Source organism: Ahaetulla prasina, chromosome 5 (genome assembly GCF_028640845.1).
Source record: "Ahaetulla prasina isolate Xishuangbanna chromosome 5, ASM2864084v1, whole genome shotgun sequence".
Classification (NCBI taxonomy): domain Eukaryota; kingdom Metazoa; phylum Chordata; class Lepidosauria; order Squamata; family Colubridae; genus Ahaetulla; species Ahaetulla prasina.
Window position 1 is genome coordinate 84,058,266 of NC_080543.1, and position 18,843 is coordinate 84,077,108.

General features: G+C 44.2%; 1 protein-coding gene across 4 annotated transcripts in view; it reads left to right on the forward strand.

The window, feature by feature from the left end:
* Positions 1-18,843, forward strand: part of CTPS2 (CTP synthase 2) — a 193,691-nt gene that overhangs the window by 87,962 nt on the left and 86,886 nt on the right. For all 4 annotated transcript variants that reach the window (XM_058186754.1, XM_058186755.1, XM_058186756.1 and 1 more), the window contains 2 exons: positions 11,050-11,133; positions 14,944-15,024. In XM_058186754.1, the coding sequence (XP_058042737.1) occupies positions 11,050-11,133; positions 14,944-15,024 (165 nt within the window). The remainder of the gene's footprint in view (positions 1-11,049; positions 11,134-14,943; positions 15,025-18,843) is intronic.

Genomic DNA, 18,843 nt, shown 5'->3' on the forward strand with positions numbered 1-18,843 from the left:
GTTCCCTTGGCTGAAGAGGTTGTAAAAAAATGTTTTAAAAGGCTCCTCTGGTGATCCCAGCTGAATTATCTGATCACCAGAACCTTTAAAAAACGTGTTTTCTACAAGCTCTTCAGCCGAATAGCTTGTAGAAAAAATCCTTTTAAGAGGTTCTGGGCTGCATCAGGCAACTTCAGCTGGGATCGTCAGAGGAGCCTTTTATTTATTTATTTATTTATTTATTTATTTATTTATTTATTTATTTATTTATTTATTTATTTATTTATTTATTGTTTCAATTTCTATACCGCCCTTCTCCCAAAGGACTCAGGGTGGTTTACAGCCAAAGTAAAGACAGTTAGTACAATTTTTAGGACCAGTTAAAATTTTAATTTTAAAATCTTTTTTTCCTGGCGATCCCAGATGAGTTTCCTGATCATCACAGGATTTTAAAATCACTTTTTTACTACCTCCTACAACAGTGCCCACCCACGCCAACCCAATCGCCCCTCCCCCACTTACTTAATTACTGCTCCTTTCGGGCTCACAAAGCGATGGCTTCTGCAATCAGTTGCATCAGCTAGCAACTGAATCTGCCTGCCTGCAATCCATCTCCTCAGTGAGCAACTCAATCTGCCTACCTCAATTGGGTAAGTAAACTATTAAAAAATATTTAATTGGGACTTCCGGTTTGGCACCGTAGGTGATGGCGGTGATCTTTACGATCACCAACCTCTGGATTATGTGGAATCGCTAGGACAGCTTAAATCTGCTGTCCAGCGGTTCGGAAAACCCCCTCTTTGGGAGAAGGAGAAGGTGGTGAGCTGAGGGCAGAGGTTGAATTTCCCTAAAGCCCCTGAGAAAAAAGGGGTTTGAAGGGTTAAGTTCCCTCCAGTAACCTGAAGTGCTCCAGATCCGAGGATTCTTCTGCTTTGGCGGAACCAATCACCACGACCAAACGCCGAGATTTATTTTGGACAATAAAGGATTATACCGGACAGAACGAAAGTGGGAGAACTTTATGCAAGTAGCCAAGCCGATTCCCCGATACTTTGTAACAAGCTTGAAAACAGTAAAAAAATGGAGGCGAATTGTTAACAAGTTAACGAGTGGAAAGCGAAAGCGATACTTTCAGCGTTTGCCATCTGCAGTTGGTAATTTGCATGTTACTTGCTGCTTTTACTCTTTAACTCTTTGCTGCCTGCTGATAGAATCTAGGGGAGATTTTTAAATACTGCTTTAAAAGACTGTGTTTCTTAGAGGTTAAGAAGATTTAAAGTGAATATTAAGTTGGAAATAAATAAATAAATAATTTTATAGAAGATGGCAGCCAAACAATTAAAGTCTACTGTAACAAAGAGCTCTGGAACTTTATCAGCTGGTGCCTCTCCAGCTCATACAGCAGAGACTAGAACATTGAATTTAGAGGCGTTACAAGAGAACTTAAAAGGCTTTATAGAAGAAAAATTTAAAGTAATAACTGATGAGATGTCTGAAATGAAAGAGCAGATATCAGAAATTCAAGTGGGAAATAAAGAAGTTAAAGAAGGATTTGTAATGGCAGTACAAAGTTTGGCAACGAATGTGATTTTATTGGAAGAGGAGGTTGAAGAAATTAAGCAACATAATTTAAAATTAGAAAATAAAATGGATGAATTTCAAAGTAAAATGGAAAAAACAGAGGATGAAATAGTTTTGATACAATATAGAAATATGGAATTTGCTCTTAGAATTCGAGGTTTGAAAGAAAATAAGAAAGAGAATTTAAGGAAAAATTTTTCTGAAGTATTTGCTGAGATATTAGCAGCTCGTCCAGCAGATGTGGCTTATCAAATTGATAAAATATATCGTGTGAACTCTTGGATAGCAAGGCAAAAAAAGTTGCCAAGGGATGTTGTTATTTATTTTACAAACAGAACAGTGAGAAATCAGATTTTGCAAGCTTCATATAAGGGGGAGAAGATTCAGATTGCTGGTCAAGATATTTTGATATTAAAGGAAATTCCACCAAAAATGTTAAGGGCTAGGAAGGAATTTGCCTTCCTGGTGAATGAACTTAAAAAACATCAGATTGAATATAGATGGGATATTCCAACTGGTATAATAGTATATTATGCAGGGAAAGTACATTGTTTCAATACGGTTGGAAAAGCAAGAGAATTTTATGTTGAGGTATTAAAAGTTGGAAGTCTTCCCCCATTGGAAGCTAGAAGAAGGGAGGCTGAAGTGAAGGAAGAGAAGTGAAGCAGATACAAGAACAGATTGTGATGGAAGAAGATTTATTACAAGTGTTGGAAATACCTACGACGGGTTTAGATTCAAAAGAACAAAGGCTGACAAGAGCTGCTGCTAAACGCAAGGAACAAGAGATGAAGGCACAACAACAACTGGCAACTACTACAATGGAAACAGTGGGAGGAGCAAGGCCTAAAGTAAAATGTGATCTGCGGCTGGTGTTCCAAAAGTTTCCTTCGGCCGATAATGGCAATTAAACTATTATCTTGGAATGTTAATGGCCTGAATTCACCGCAGAAGAGAAGGAAAGTATTTCATTATTTGAAACAATTTTAAAATGACATTACCTGTTTACAAGAAACACATATTAGATCTTGCTAAATGTTGGAGATGCGATTGTGAAGATGCTACTTATTACCATATATGGTGGACTTGTAAAAAAGTTAAAGCATTTTGGATTAAAGTATGGTGGATCATGCAGAATATTTTGAAAAAGAAGATTAAGTTTACTCCGCAGTTATATATTTTAGAATGGAAAATGTGGATTGATTATATTTAAAATAAGTATCAGATAAAAAAAATATCGAATAGCATATGAGTAAATTTAGGAAATATTTTGTATTAGATATATTTTTGAAGGAGAGGGGAATTGAGAGTGTGACTAAGTGTGGTGTGACTAGAGATTATAATTTAGGAATTATTTTGGATTATGATTGTTAGTTTTGATACCCTGCATTTTGTTCTGGGAAGTCGGGGTGGGGGTGGGGGTAAGGGGAGGGAATTGGGGGTTTGGTAGAGTTGGAGTGATGGTTAATGTACAGGGATTATTGAAGAAATATAATTAATGTAGGGTCGGGTCTGCATAGTTACCATTTTAGAACGGTGAGGAGGGAGAAAAGAGAGAGTAGGAGGTAGGAAAGAGGAGAAGAGGAAGGAAGAGGGATAGTAGAGGGAGAAGGAAGGTGTAGGGTGGAGGGAGGAGCGGATGTAGATAAGAGAAGGAGAGGAAGGTTTGGAAAGTAAAAGAAGGTAGAAGAGGGAAGAGTGTTAAAAAGGGTGGTGGTGACTGGGCAAGCCCGACTAATTGCATATAACTGTACATTGGATGAATTATTTGATATGATTGTAAAAATAAAACTTTTTATAAAAAAAAAAAATTAATTGGGTTTTTTTAAGGAGTTGGGTTTTTAGACAGCAATTAAAAGTTAAGGAAGTTTTAAATTTAGCTGCTTTTATCTAAAACAGGGGTCTCCAACCTTAGTAACTTTAAGGCTTGTGGACTTAAACTCCTAGAGTTCCTCAGCCAGCTTTCCTGGCTGAGGAACTCTGGGAGTTGAAGTCCACAAATTTTAAAGTTACTAAAGTTGGAGGCCCCTGATCTAAAAAATATTAATAAAATAAAATAATAAAATAAAATATTTGTGCAGTTTTCTGAGATTTGGTGTGTTTCTGTAGTGTTTCACTCTAACTACACAAAAACACAAAATCTCACAAAGCGGTATGTGACATTTTGTGTGTGTGTGTGAGAGAGAGAGAGTCAGTTGTATTGTGTTGTGTTGTGTGTGTGTTAAGTGTGAAAGTTGGTTTTTAAGCTTTTTGTGGCTGTATGAAGTTCCCTGCTTGTTGCAGGGGCCATTTTGGATGAAGTGCAGCTGCTTTTACATTGTGTGTGTCAGTTGTGTTGTGTTGTGTTGTGTGTGTAAAGTGTGAAAGTTGGTTTTTGAGCTTTTTGGGGCTGTGTGAGGTTCCTGCTTGTTGCACGGGCCATTTTGGGTGAAATGCAGCTGCTTTTACATTGTGTGTGAGTCAGTTGTGTTGTGTTGTGTTGTGTGGGTGTAAAGTGTGAAAGTTGGTTTTTGGTACCTCTTATTGTTTTGTTTACTTTGTTTATTATTTTTATTATTTATTGTTATTGGCCACGCCCACCCAGTCACATGACTGACAAGCCACTTTCACCCATTCACATGACCGCCAAGCCACACCCAGTGTCACATGACCATCAAGCTATGCCCACAAAATAAGCCACGTCCACAGAACCGGTAGTAAAAATTTTTAGAACCCATCCCTGTCTCGTGAGTAAGAAATCCGTAGTGAGTTGCAGAAAATAATTAAAAATAAGGAAACCATTAGAGAGCATTTCACCAAAGCAGCCTTTGGTGGCGCCATCTTGGAATTTACCAAGAATGCTACCAAGTAGGCTAGAACAATCCAGTTATCTACTACTGACTGGCTGTCAGCCTTCAATGCATTCTCTAATTTCTGTAATTCTGAAGAAACACCTAATAACTAAACCTGCTACACAAAGAGCCCAAGTGCGTAGATCCTGTTGGTTTGATCCTAAATGCCAGCGACTGAAAAAGAAATTGAAGGCAGCCATGAGGCTCGCCCAGAGGAATCCTTCTGCTCATATACAAGCTGAGATGTTGCATACAAGACAGGAATATAAAAAAATTATAACATTAAAGAAAAAAAGTTTTGCAATTTCAATCTGATCAGAACTCGAGTTGGCTGCCAGAAGTCATAACTCAGTAATATTTCGGCACTCTGTAGCAGGTATCCTGAAGGAACAGAGATTTGCATTTGATATACCAATCTCTGCTGAGGACTGGGAGATGTTAGTTTGCTTCCACGGAACCTGCAGAGAAACTGTCTTTAAGCAGTGATCTAGTAAACCCTAGAACTCCCCCCTCCTTGGCCATCAGTCTCGGGAAAGGAGATACAATCCATCATTAAAAACTTAAAGAGGAATAAATCCCCAGGTGAGGATTTTTTACCAGCAGAATTATTCAAGAAATTTCCCAGTTGGTGGGGTCCAGTATTGGCAGGTGTTTTTACACATATAAATAACACCTGCCATATACCAGAGGGGTGGAAGATGGCAATAGTTTTCCCCATATATAAAAAAGGAAATAAAAGGGATCTTAGTAATTATTGGCCCATTAGCCTGATTGACATTGCAGCAAAAATATATGCTAGGTTCCTTTTGAACAGAATTGAAATCTGAGTAGAGGAAAACAATATCCTCACAGAAGAACAAGCAGATTTTAGACAAAGCCAATCCACTATTGATAACTGCTTTGTCTTGAACCATCTAATTGTCAAATATGCCTATAAGAAAAGACCCGTTTGCTGCTTTTATAGACCTTACAGTAGCATTTGATATGGTAAACCGAGAAGTACTATGGAGTAAACTGACATCTCTTAAAATAGAACCTAGACTGCTAGCTTTGATTAAAGCACTTTACACAAGTACTGTTTGAGGGTGCAGTATGCGGTTAATGGGGTTCTGACTAACAGGATTCACACAAATAAAGTGGGTAAGCCAAGGGTGTCTCTTTGCCCCATCATTATTTAGTTCATATGTCCTCAAAATACAGCCCACGGGCCAGATATGGCCCACTGACCCAATGTATCTGGCCCATGGAGTGGTGGGGTTCAGCCCTGCCCCCTTGCCCCCCCTCATCCTTCTCCCAGCCATTCCCCATGTGGCTGGCTTTTCCTGGTGGACGGGGGCCCTGGGGAGGAGGTCCCTCTTCTACCTCAAGGCTGCACTGCCCACATTGCCCCTCCTCCAGGTGTCACCCTTATCTTCCACTGTCCAGCCACACTTCCCACTTCTGCTCATTTCAACAGTTCAATGCTCACCACACTGCTGCTGCCGCAAAGGTAAGGCCGAAGGGCATGGGTGGGCAGAAGGGAGCCCACGGGCAGAGGGATATTACCCCTGGCACAGCCACATGCTCCTGGGCTGGAGGGTCGGTGGGTGAACAGCTGCAGCCGGCTCCCACTGTCCAGTGTGGCTGGACAGAGAAGAACCAACTTCAGGACATCTCTTCTAGCAGCTGCCCCCTTCTTCACATGGGATTGCCTGGCAGCTTCACACAGGACTGCCCACTTAGGCCAGGGCAACTTCAGGGAAGAGCCAGGGAGCATTTCCCACGTGCTCCCCTCCCCGCCACCATTCTGGCCAGTCTCAAAGATTGGGAAGGGTGCGCGGGAAGAGAAAAGGCAGCAAAACTTGCAAGAGTGAAGACGGGAGAACAAAGCAAGCAAGTGAACCTTTGGCCTGCCAGCTGGCCTCTTTATTCCCCCTCGCTTCCAGGGAAAGCCCTCTGGAATGGCAGCGGCAGCACACATGGCTGCAAAAGGAAGAGAGGCTGGGTGAGACTCAGAGGCTTTCCGGCTCCCCTCATCACAAAAGAATCAACATCTTTACTAGCAGCCACCCTGTTTTTCACACAGGATCACCCAGGAGTGAAGAGGAAGAGGGAGAAAGGGGTAGCCACTAGCAGAGAGATGAGAATGCGGGGTTGATGCTTCTGTGACGAGGGGAGCCAGAAAGCGTCTGGGTCTCACTTTCTTCCTCTCGCAACCACATTTGCTGCTGTTGCCATTCCAGAGGGATGCCTCATAAGTGAGGGAGAATAAAGAGGCCAGCTGGCAAGCTGAAGGTTCACTTGCTTGCTTTGCTCTCCTATCTCTGCTCTTGCAAGTTTCCCTGCCTTTTCTCTTCCCGCATGGCCAACCTGTGGCCAGGTTGGTGGCGGGAAAGGAAGGGAGTGCATGAAAGCTGGCAACGTCAGAAGCCTCTCTGGCTCTTCTCTGAAGCACCTTGCCAAAACTTGCTTGGGACGCTCATGGCAGCATCTCGGACAGGACATGGTGGGTGCTAGCGAGGCTTCCCTGAACATCACCTGGCCTGGCCAGCAGCAGAGGCAGCTGGACTGATATGTGCAGGGAGGGAGGGGAGTGCACGAAAGATGGCGTCAGAAGCCTCCCTAGATCTTCTCTGAAGCGCCTCGGCAAATCTTGCTTGGGACATTCATGGCAGCATTTCAGACAGGATGGCGCCGGGGGGGGAGTGGCTAGCAAGGCTCCCCGGAATGCTCCCTGCATGTTTCACAAAGCGCCTCGCACCAGCCAAATCCACTGGCTTGAAAGCCACCACTGCTACTCCCCGCCTTGCTCGGGATGCTCATCCTTTGCTGCCCAGTTCCAGTGGGGTGGCAAAGTTTAATTATAATATCTGCCCCTGGGGAGCATGCCAAGGGGGAACTGGAGTGGCAAGATCCCTTTCAGGAGGCCCTCGTGATAAAGAAGGCCTGTCGCCCCCTCCTTCGCCTGTCAGGTGGCAGTGAGGCAACATCACCAGCAGGAACCCCCCCCCCCACCTCTGGCCCTGCGGATGTCGCCTCTGCTGTGGACAAGTTTGCAAAGTGACAGCAGGAGCAGGAGCCCTGCAGTAAAAGTGGTTTTCCTCCTTCCCACTCAAGAAAAGGGTTTTGGCGCAGCATTCTTCAAGGTGTTGGTCACCACATTTAAAGCGCTCCATGGCTTAGGACCAGGTTACTTACGGGACCGCCTACTACCGCCATTTGCCTCCCACCGACCCATGCGGTCTCACAGAGAGGGACTCCTTAGGGTGCCGTCTGCCAAGCAATGTCGCCTGGCCTTCTCTGTGGGGGCTCCTACCCTATGGAACGAACTTCCCCCTGGACTTCGATAACTTCCTGACCTCCGGACCTTTCGCTGTGAGCTTAAGACTTATTTATTTGTCTGCGCGGGACTGGCATAGAATTTTTAGATGTTTTATGGGTTTTAATTTTTAATTAGTTTTGTGGGTTTTTAAATGTATTTTAAATTTGGGCCAAATTTAATAAGTTTTTTAGCTATTGTTTTATTTGTATTGTGTGTTTTGATTGTTGTTTTTATATGGCTGTTCACCGCCCTGAGTCCTTCGGGAGAAGGGCGGTATGCAAATTAAATAATAATAATAATAATAATAATAATAATAATAATAATAATAATAATAATATTATTATTATTATTATTATTATTATTATTATTATTATTATTATTATTATTATTATTATTATTATTATGAAAAAGCAGCATTGTAGATTTTAAGTTTTCTTAATTGGAAAATGCGAGCACATCTCCCGGTCTCCCCTATCCCTCTTCCTAGGTTTCAGATTGAGGCTATAGGCTCCCCGATCAAGACCGGGATTGAGGGGAAAGCCAGCCTTAATTTCAATAGCCAAATTGGGGGCTGGGCTGGGGTGGGGAGAGAGGCAGCACTTTCTGGGAAGGCAGACCAGTCTAGTAATTCCTCATTTTCCCTTCCCCACCAATTAAGGGGGCAGGCAGGCTACTATACTTGGTAGTGTAGCTCAGCTCAGGAAGGCAGAGGAGGCCCTTGTGCCAGAGGGGGCTTGCCTGGGTCTCATGGCTGCTGCTTCAACCACAATGAAACATGTTATCTTGGCAAGGGAGCTATTGGGGAAGGGGCAGAGGAATCAAGCCCAGAGGAGAAGCACCCCTTTTCCTTCTTGTCTGTTCTGGCACTGAGCTGCAGTGGAGGGAGAGCAAAAGAAGCCCATGCTGGTTGGGGGACTTGGCCGGGGAACAGTCCCAAGTATGTGGAAAGTTGCTACTGAGGGGTGCCTGTTTCCAGGTTCTGGAGTAGATATAAACCTGCTCCTTTGCCTCTGTAAGGAGGCCCAGCTCTTGGGCTGAGTCCCTTGCCTCCCACCCACCCAAAACAAGAAGAGGCAATGCCTTCCCTGGTTTGTTCTATTTGTTGATTGTAAGCTCCTTGGGGCTGAGAAGAATTGCTGCAAAAATGAGTTTTCTTAAGTGGATCACTACACTCCTAAAAAACTTAAAAAATGATCTAGTAAAAAGAAAAGTCAATCAAAAGAGCAACATGCGAACAAAAGAAAATAAAACACCCCCAGGAGCAAAACAAATTAAAGTTTAATTTGTGTGTATTGTTTAATGGATTGCTAAATTGGCCAAGCCCACTTAGTCACATGATGTAGCCAGGCCCCTAGTCACATGACCACCTAGCCATGTCCACTCAGTCACATGACCACCTAGCCATGCCCGCTCAGTCACATGATCACCTCCCCATGCCCACCCAGCTGGTCTGGCCCCCTCAACAGTCTGAGGGACGTGAATTGGCCCTGATTAAAAAGTTGAGGACCCCTGATTTAGGACCCCTGATGACTTGCCAGGGTTATTGAAGGATCCCATGGTACACATGCCAATGATCCTAAATACTTACTGTAACAGCTTGCTTTATGTTGATGATATGATTTTATTATCATATTCACAAGTAGGATTACGTAGTCTATTAAGAAGATTCAGCTTTTATTGCCAAAATAACTCCCTAATCATTAGTAAATCTAAATAAAAAATAATGGTGTTTGGAAAACACCATCAGAGACATAGGTGGCAATTACATGGTGAATCAATTGAACAGGTTAACACTTTGTATATTTGGGCATAACCTTTTCCAAGACTGGATCTTGGGCTTGCCATCATCAACAGGGTACACTCAGAGCAAAAACCCATTTGAATTTACTGCTTAAACTAAAGAACCATAGTTACCCAGGGTCCCTAGCCCCATTAATTAAAGTATATAAAGCTAGGGTTACCCCCATGCTCTTGTATGGAGTAGAAGTTTGGGGTCTGTACTCAACTACAGTCCTAGAACAAACACAGTCCCAGCATTTGAGACCTATTTTGGTTGTAGCTCCAAGAACATCTGCTGTAGCAGTTAGAGCTGAATTGGTAATTCATACAATTCATGCACTATCCAAAATTAGAGCATATAACTACTGGTGCAAAGTCAATGAAATGGAGACTGATAGACTCCCCAAGTTATGTCTACTAGAGCAAATAAAATTAAAATAACAAATCTCTTGGATCACCAAACTAACAAATTTTGTAAGAAGCTGTGGCCTTTTCGTCTCTTGCATAACAGGAGAACAATTCAAAAAAAGAGCTGCCCAAAGAATTAAGGATATAGAAGCACAAAATGATATAGCTAACCTTACTAAGTGAGTAACTTGAAATGGCTGAGCAAATACAAACATACTTTTCAAGTAGACAAAGATACTTTTCAAGTGACAGCTATTTGAAGTTACAACTGCCAAAACATCTTCGGGAGATATTTATGTGAGCGAGATTTGAACAGCTTGACACAATGGTCAGATATGGGATATTCCATTCTATATCCTACAATGAGCATCTCTGCATTTGCGGAGCAGTAGAGGTAGAAGACCTGGCTCACATCCTGTTTCATTGTTGCTTGTATAAAGGGATGAGAGACAGGTACCTTGGTCCATATATCAAACCGGGCCGGTTAGCTCAGGCTGGTAATAGCCTGTTATTAAGAACACCGAAGCCTGCAATTATTGCAGGTTCGAGCCCGGCCCAAGGTTGACTCAGCCTTCCATCCTTTATAAGGTAGGTAAAATGAGGACCCAGATTGTTGGGGGGGCAATAAGTTGACTTTGTAAAAAAAATATACAAATAGAATGAGACTATTGCCTTATACACTGTAAGCCGCCCTGAGTCTTCGGAGAAGGGCGGGGTATAAATGTAAAACAAAAAAAAAAAAACAAATGACCCATTGGGATCCCCATATCAAAACAACCTACTTTAATTGCGGCTAGAACCTGAAAATAACATTTAACACAGCACAGTACTTAAATAAAACGGTTCGGTTGAGATATGCATACATGGGACTGATCGGGATAGATTGTAAAGGTGACACCAAAATATAATTTTATATCATTTTATTCTATTTTACATATTTATGTATTAAATTATATTGTATCTTATCTTAAAAGTATTGTATTTTACCCTACTCTTATTTTAAATTGTTTGTATAGGATTTTATTGGTGATATGTGTTTGAACCTTGTGCTTTGATATTGCCTATAGGCTAATCTATCTATCTATCTATCTATCTATCTATCTTACACTGCTCTATTACACTATACCAGTGTTCTTTAAAAAATGAGTGTTTTCTAATTATATTTTTCAGCCTAATGCTACTGGTGAACAGAAAACAAAGCCTACTCAAAACAGTGTCCGTGCTTTAAGGGGACTTGGTCTTTCTCCTGATTTGGTGAGTTTAATACACTCTGCAATATTACATCTGAAAAAAAGTGTACCCTTAGAATGGAAGTGGTTAACTTGCAATAAGTATAGGGTATTATTTTTTATTCAGGAGGCAAATCTGAGTGGGAACTTTCTGATTAAAATTATAAAAATGTATTTGGTCTGTTATCTGTTAATTATAGCCAAATAGGTTTGCTTTGTTTTTATATTAGATAAAAACTTCCTGATTAAGTATTGATGGGCATAACATATTTGCTTGCAGTGAAGCATATTAGCTGTAATTTTAAACAGAAGTATATGCAGGTTATTTGTCTGATGTAATTGCATTGTATTTTTGGTTGCCCATTGTGTACATATTTGTTAAGTGGTGAATACGTATATATAACTTTGACTAAATGTTTTTTTACAAAGGTACTAGATATTACACGTTTAATCTTATTATACTTTTAATAAGATTTTGGTGCCTAGTTTTGCTGAAAGAGATCCTACATCCTTGTTGGCGAACATATGGCACGCATGCCGGAAGTGGCACGCGGAGCCATTTCTCTGGGCACGTGGAGCCCTCACCAATTGCTCTTCCGGTTTCCAGCAGGTTGGAAACCAGAAGAGCAGCCGCCCATTGTGCATGCGCCCTCCAGGAAGATGATCTTCCTGTTTCCAGAGTGCGCATGAACATCAGACAGCTGGTCTGATTGCTGGCGCACATGCAGCTGAAAAAAACAGCAACAGGCGCGCATGCCAAAAGCAGAGAGGAGATCCTGGCGGTCACTCCAAAGGGAGCAGAACAAGGTAAGCCAGGGCTTCCCTCCTGCCTGCCTGCCCTTGCAGGCTTCTTGCGTGGCCCCAGGCGGTCTGGACCACCAGCCGGTGAAGGCGGGGTGGTGGTGGTGGGCTGCCTGAGCAGACAACCACGTGGTCTGGTCTCCTCCCTGCTGGGAGCTGCCCTTCCCTGGCTGATGGCTGCTCTCTCAGCCTCGCTGGGAAAGCTATAAACACGTGTCTTGCCTGGGCTTCTCCATGTTGGGAGCTGCAGGCTGAACAGGTGCAACTGGCATGGCTTTGGCGGACCAGCAGCTGCTTACCTCCGAATGCACGGCTTGCCTGGGCTCCTTCCCCACTGGGAACTGTCATTCCCTGGCTTGGCCCGGCACCCCCACCCAATCCCCACCACACCCGCTGCTGCGCCGTCGGCCGAGCCAACGCTGGGGAAACAGCAGCAGGCGGGGCAGCCAGCCGCTCAGCCAGCAAATGCTGCCCTTGTGCCTGAGCCGGCCGGTTGCTCTTGCCCTTCCCCCTGCAGCCTGCGGCTCCCAGCAGAGAGGAGCCCAAGCAAGCTGCGCGTTCGGAGCTTCCCTGTTGGGGCCGAGAGCACTTCTGCTGTATGCCGCTGTCCCTTCTCTGGAAAAGAAGTGAGCTGCTGGAGGAGCAGGGAGCTGGTCGGGCGGTCTCCTTCGACCCAGCTGGCCTGTTCTCCATAATGCTGGTGACAGCGGCAGCTTGCTTTCCTGCCCCGAGTGCGGCACACAAACTTTCCCCGGTGATTCCCAAACTTTGGTGCAGGGATGAGGCAGAGAGGGAGAAGCAGGCAGCTGCTATGCATCGGGGCTCTGTGGAGAGGCAGCCGAAAGCTCCATGCAGAGGCCCACTCGCTCTCCTCTCCCAGGTCCGATCTCCTGGATCTACCTGGTTTCCCTGCTTCCCTTCCTTCCCCCCCCCACTTTTTCTCCACTCCCAGCTCCAATCCCCTGGATCTACCTTGTTTCCCTGCTTCCCTTCCTTTCCCCCACCCCACTCGCTCTCCTCTCCCAGCTCCGATCGTCCTCATTTCCCTGCTTCCCTTCCTTCCCCCCTCATGCACTCGCTCTCCTCTCCCAGCTCCGATCTCCTGGATCTACTTCTCGTTTCCTGCTTCCCTTCCTTTCCCCCACCCCATTCGCTCTCCTCTCCCAGCTCAGGCACAAGGGCAGCATTTGCTGACTGGGCGGCTAGCTGCCCCACCTGCTGCTGCTTCCCCAGCGTTGGCTCGGCCGACGGCGCAGCAGCGAGTGTGGTGGGGGTTGGGTGGGGGTGCCGTGCCGTGCCAAGCCAGGGAACGACGGTTCCCAGTGGCGAAGGAGCCCAGGCAAGCCATGCATTCGGAGCTCACTGGCTGCTGGTCCGCCAAAGTCCTGCCAGCTGCACCTGCTCAGCCTGCGGCTCCCAGCAGGGAGGAGCCTAGGCAAGGCGCGCGTTTATAGCTTCCCCAGCAGCAGTCTTGGCCCTGACATCTCAGCAGCGCCATGCACTGGCCAGGGAATGGCTGTCTCACCAGGGAACAGACCAGTGCCTAACTGTCCTCCAGTAAGAGATACGCCAGCCTTCTTGGAAAAAGGGACATTTTGGGGGGGGGGTGCGCATGCGCAATGCGGGGCGCATGTGCAGGGGGAAGCATAAGGAGGGTCATTATGCACGGTCACTCATGCCCTCGTTACCTCCCGCCTGGATTACTGCAATGCTCTCTACATGGGGCTCCCCTTGAAGAGCACCGGGAGACTTCAAATGGTACAGAATGCGGCTGCATGGGGGATAGAGGGAGCGTCTCGGAGCTTCCATATAACACCTCTCCTACGCAAGCTGCACTGGTTGCCGGTGGTCTTCTGGCGTGCAATTCCGGTGGTCTTCCGGCGTGCAATTCAAGGTGTTGGTGATCACCTTTAAAGCGCTTCATGACATAGGACCAGGTTACTTATGGGACCGCCTACTGTCACCAATAGCCTCCCATCGACCTGTGCACTCCCACAGGGAGGGTCTCCTCGGGGTGCCGTCAGCTAAACAATGTTGGCTGGCGGCCCCCAGGGGAAGAGCCTTCTCTGTTGGGGCACCTACCCTATGGAACAAACTGCCTCTGGGGCTACGCCTTCTTCCCGACCTCCGGGCCTTTAAGCGCGAGCTCAAGACTTTTTTGTTTCAACGAGCAGGGTTGGCCTAAGAGTAATTTTTAATTGAGTGGTTTTATTTCTTGTTATTTTAATATTCGACCTTATGGTTTCAGATTTTTAAATTTCAAATATTGTGTTTTAATTTTTGTATATGTCTTTTTAACTTGGCTGTAAACCATCCTGAGTCTTCGGAGAAGGGCGGTATAGAAATGTAAATAATAAATAAATAAATAAATAAATTAGTGCATGCACAGATGGGGACGCGCATTGCATTATGGGATGCCGGCATGCGGGAGCGCGACAGCGCTTGCGCGCACAGACTTTTGGCACGCGATGCCAAAAAGGTTCACCATCACTGTCCTACATCATTTACTTAAATTAGATAAACCTCCATAACTGAGGCCTATATTGGGCAAGATCAGAAGCAGCTGGTTTGGGGAGTGAAAATTTTGTTATGTATTGATGCATAAATTTCAACTAATTTCCCCCAAAATAAATGACTATGTCTCAGTTAAGAAGCACAGGTAGAAGAAAGAGGCTGATTGTATTTGGTAGGAAAGTTTTCTTGGTTAGCAATTAGATGGTTTAAAACCAAGATAGGCACAGCATAATATTAAAAGAGTATTTTTCAAATTCTTAACAACTATGAAATACCGCGGGAAGTTTTTGGATAAAAATATTGGCTTTGAGGAGTTATCTTAGATTATTTAATTGGTGAGTTTTGAAAATTCTATCACAAGTTGTTAGGGTAAGAGATTTATTTTTATGAAAGCTGAAACTTTGCTTTTTCTTCTTTTCCCTTAAAAATCTTTAAAAGCATTTTAATTAAGCAAAAAAAGGAGGAAAGTACTACTTCTTATTCCACAGTGTGTTGCTAATCTATGTATATCTCCTTACAGATAGTCTGTAGAAGTACTAAACCTATAGAAATGGCTGTAAAAGAAAAGATTTCAATGTTTTGTCATGTAGAACCTGAGCAGGTTTGTAACATTCTTTTAATAATAATAATAACAACATTATAGTTTTAATGTCACACTCTGAAATAATATTTTATTTTTTGTTTTTAAATATTTTTCTTTTCTGTTCATATCAGAAAATAGGTTGGACAACAGAAGAAGACAAATAGTTACCTATTAGGGAATTCATGGGGATAATATCAAAATGAGGGTGGCATGTTATTTTAAAAAATCCAACAGCCGTCAGTGTTGCACTGAAAAGTCAGATTTAAAAAAAAAAAAAAACTTTTCAAAGTTGTCTGGCGCTGAAGGGGAATAAAATAATTTCCTGGGTTTTATTTCTGAAGTTTCTTTAGAGGCTAATTTAAAACTGTATTTGACAGAAAATTGTTTCCTTAATACAGTTAAACAGAGTTAACTGGGCAAATATTTTACTGGGGTAGAATCTTGCAACTTATAGCAGTTTTTTTAAAAAAAATGCTACACTCTCAATATATTAGAAGAGCCATATGCTATACAATTGTAGAAATGGCTATATAATAGAGGGTTTTTTTTAAAAAAGATATTCAAATAGGTGAGTTTAAATCTAAAGTCACCCTGACATTGAATTTGACACCTAGTTTCTCCTTTTTCTCCAGTAAAAGTCTTATTAAATAAAGGGGTATTTATGCATAAATTGATTAATGGAAGATGATGATGATGATAATGATGATGATATATGATAGTACCTACTGTACTTTTTGGCATATAAGATGCACTTCCCCCCAAAAAAAGTGGGTAGAAATGTCTGTGCGTCTTATAGAGCAAATGTTGCTGAAACCCCACCCACCCGCCAGCTTCCACCCGCCTCTGCCTCCCAACAATTTACCTCCTTACAGCAAACAACCTGGTCAGCTTCAGCACAGCCTGTTGTAGCATGAGCAGCTGATTTGTTGTTGGATCGGCCTCCCAGAATACCACCTATCAGCTGTTCCAGGCTGCAGGGATCGCCGGCACCCATCGGCGCCGGCACCACCCATCGCCACTGTCACTTATCGCCACCTCCACACACCCCATTTTTGGCCTCTGTGCATCCCATATTCAGCCTCCATGCGCCCATTTTCGGCTCTGCGTGTCCCATTTTTGGTCTGTCCCAGGTGGCGGGGATAGGTGATGGCGGCAGCTCATGCCAAATCAGGCTGTGCTGAAGCTGACCACACTATTTGCTGTGTGCTGCAAGGAGGCAAGAAGAAGAGTGGGGAAGCGACTAAGGGGGGAGAGAGGGACAAAGCCCCCTTTACGTGGATCCGGGTAAAAAAGTGGTGGGATTTTGATGAACTTCCCCCCCAGGACCAAGAAGAGATTCGCTTCCCTCCCACCCTCCCCCACCCCACTTCCAAAAGCCTCCAACTTTGCAGCTGCTGCTGCTCCTCACCTCTCCTGTCCCAGGAGTGGAACCAGGTGCCATTTCCTCCCTGCCCCAACGGCTGCAACCTTGGATGGAAAGACCGAGCCTCTGAGGAAAAGAGGCTGCGGCGAAGCCCTGTCAACCTGGGAAAGGACCGTAGAGGGACACGTCACACATCCATTGCCCTCACTGTCGCTTTATAATAATATTTGCCCTCTGGAATGAGGTCCACCCCTCCAGGTTCAGATACCCCAACACACCTTGCTGATATTTCTATGGGCTTTGAAAACCTAGCTCTTTGCACAGATCTTTGAAAAAGATGAGTGAATCTCCATTGTGGTTTGTGAATTCATTTCTTTTTGCTTCCTGACTGTGGTGGAATTGAGTTCCAGAAGAGAGTGTCAGGGCTACAGGGCAAAGAAACAGAGCTTGGAATGTCTGGTAGGCAGGAAGAGGGCAAAGACAGCCCCCCCCCCCCAGCAGTTCACATAATATATTTATAATTATGCAGGAAACTGCTTTCATATGACAAGATTCTGTCTGTAGGTGAACAACAATAAAGTAACTACTCAGAAGTAACTCCACATGCTGTTCTTGGAACTGATGCTGTTTGTTTTTTGTCATTTTTGCCATCTTTTATGATCATATCAAACAAATAAAATGTACTATGAGAGCTGGCAAGTAAACACGTATCCTTAAGGAAACTGAGCAAAAAATTAAGCTCAATGGATGAGGCATCAATCAGAAGCAAAACACAGATGATATTCTGCACTTGTAGTGGAACTCAGAAAAACCATTAGACCTTTACAGAAGAAACATGCCCTGAACCTTTGAGGGGGGAAAAGACACTGTAAAAGAGTTAACAGGATAGTAGTTTCCTAAAGAGCAGAAGGGATACAACTACAAGAATATAAAGAGATGTTACTCTGTTTGGCAGTTCATTAGTACAGTGGTACCTCGGTACTTAACTGCTTTAAAACTTGTTGAATTTGGTATGCGAACCATTTTGAGATCTTTATAATCTCAGAACAGTGATAAATAGAATTTCACAATAGGAGAAATAGATGGAAATTTAAGATGGATTTGAAAACAGGAAGATACTAAAACAATTGCAAACAAGAAAAAAACGGGGGACTGAAGAAACAACCCAATGAAACTATAAATGCATAATCTTAATAAAGATATAAAGGCAGAAAAAGGAATATATAGGAAATAAGAAAAGAGATAGAAACAAGGAGGGTACATCCAGTTGGCCTAGAACTGAAAAAAATGATGTCAGGGAATCTAAAGTTCTGAATGAGCTGAGGTTGGCTAAATATTGCAAATACCATCAGAAGTCTTACTTAGATAAGTTTAAAATAAAGGTTTAAAATAAATTCAAAACATTCAGAAAAATAATTTTCTCAATGGATCGATGTGAAGGCAATTGAGCAATGGCTTACAAAGATTGCCAACTGCTCCATTGTACTTCTGGTCTTTCTTCTGGTCACAATACAGATAGAGCATAGTAATCTGCCTTATTCTTCTCAGTACACATACATGCCAGTGGTGGGTTTGTGTAAACTGTTGGCGAAAATTTGGCCAAGCTCGCCAAACCATTAGCAATGGCCAGCTGGCCACACCCCCAAACCGGTCCCCCAGTCACCGCTCACTCGCCCTGGCCACCATGTTCATTGCCACCATGTTCTTCATGCATGCGCATCCCATTGCCTTGTAAGTCCAATGGGATGCACATGTGCGAAGAACATGGCGACGACAGTAGCAGCTTTTTCCACCGGTACTTTTTGGCGGCCTGCAGAGAAAGTGACTGGCAAAAAAGCCTTTTTGGAGGCTTCCTGGCCAGCCGCTTTGCAACAGTGGCGGCTGGCAGGGGGCCACCGAAAACTCAGTTCAGCTTGCCCTCCCGACTCTGGACCAGCCATGGAAGGTAAGCAGCTGAACAAACAGGTGGTGGTGGGGGAGGAAGGCAGGCCTGGCCCCAGGGACCACTGAGAAGGCAGGCAAGCATGTTGGGGCCGTCCAGCTAGCTAGCTCCCTTCCCCGTGGCCCTGCCATGCTTGCCTGCCTTCCGGCCCACCCAATGGGTGGGCAGGTGGTCCTTCAGGGAGACGGAGCCACTGTGCTGGAGTTGAGAGGGGCAGCAGCAGCGGTGATACTGCGGGATGGCAGCCAGTTGTCCCAGGGCTGCTGCACATGTGTACCACATGTGAAGGGAGGCAGACACCGCGCCTCTGAGGAAAAGAGGCAGCGGCAAAGCCGTGGCTGCCACCTGCGAGAGGACCACAGAGGGACACACACACACACACACACTGTTGCCCCCATTGCCGATACTTTTGCTGTCGGTTCTCGGCACTCTTAAAGTTTATCGTGAAGAGCTGGAAGATGTTTTCTTAGATCACTGATGCTCCAGCAATGAGTTTGGTGGAGATCTAAGGAAATGTCATAGTACATTTTAT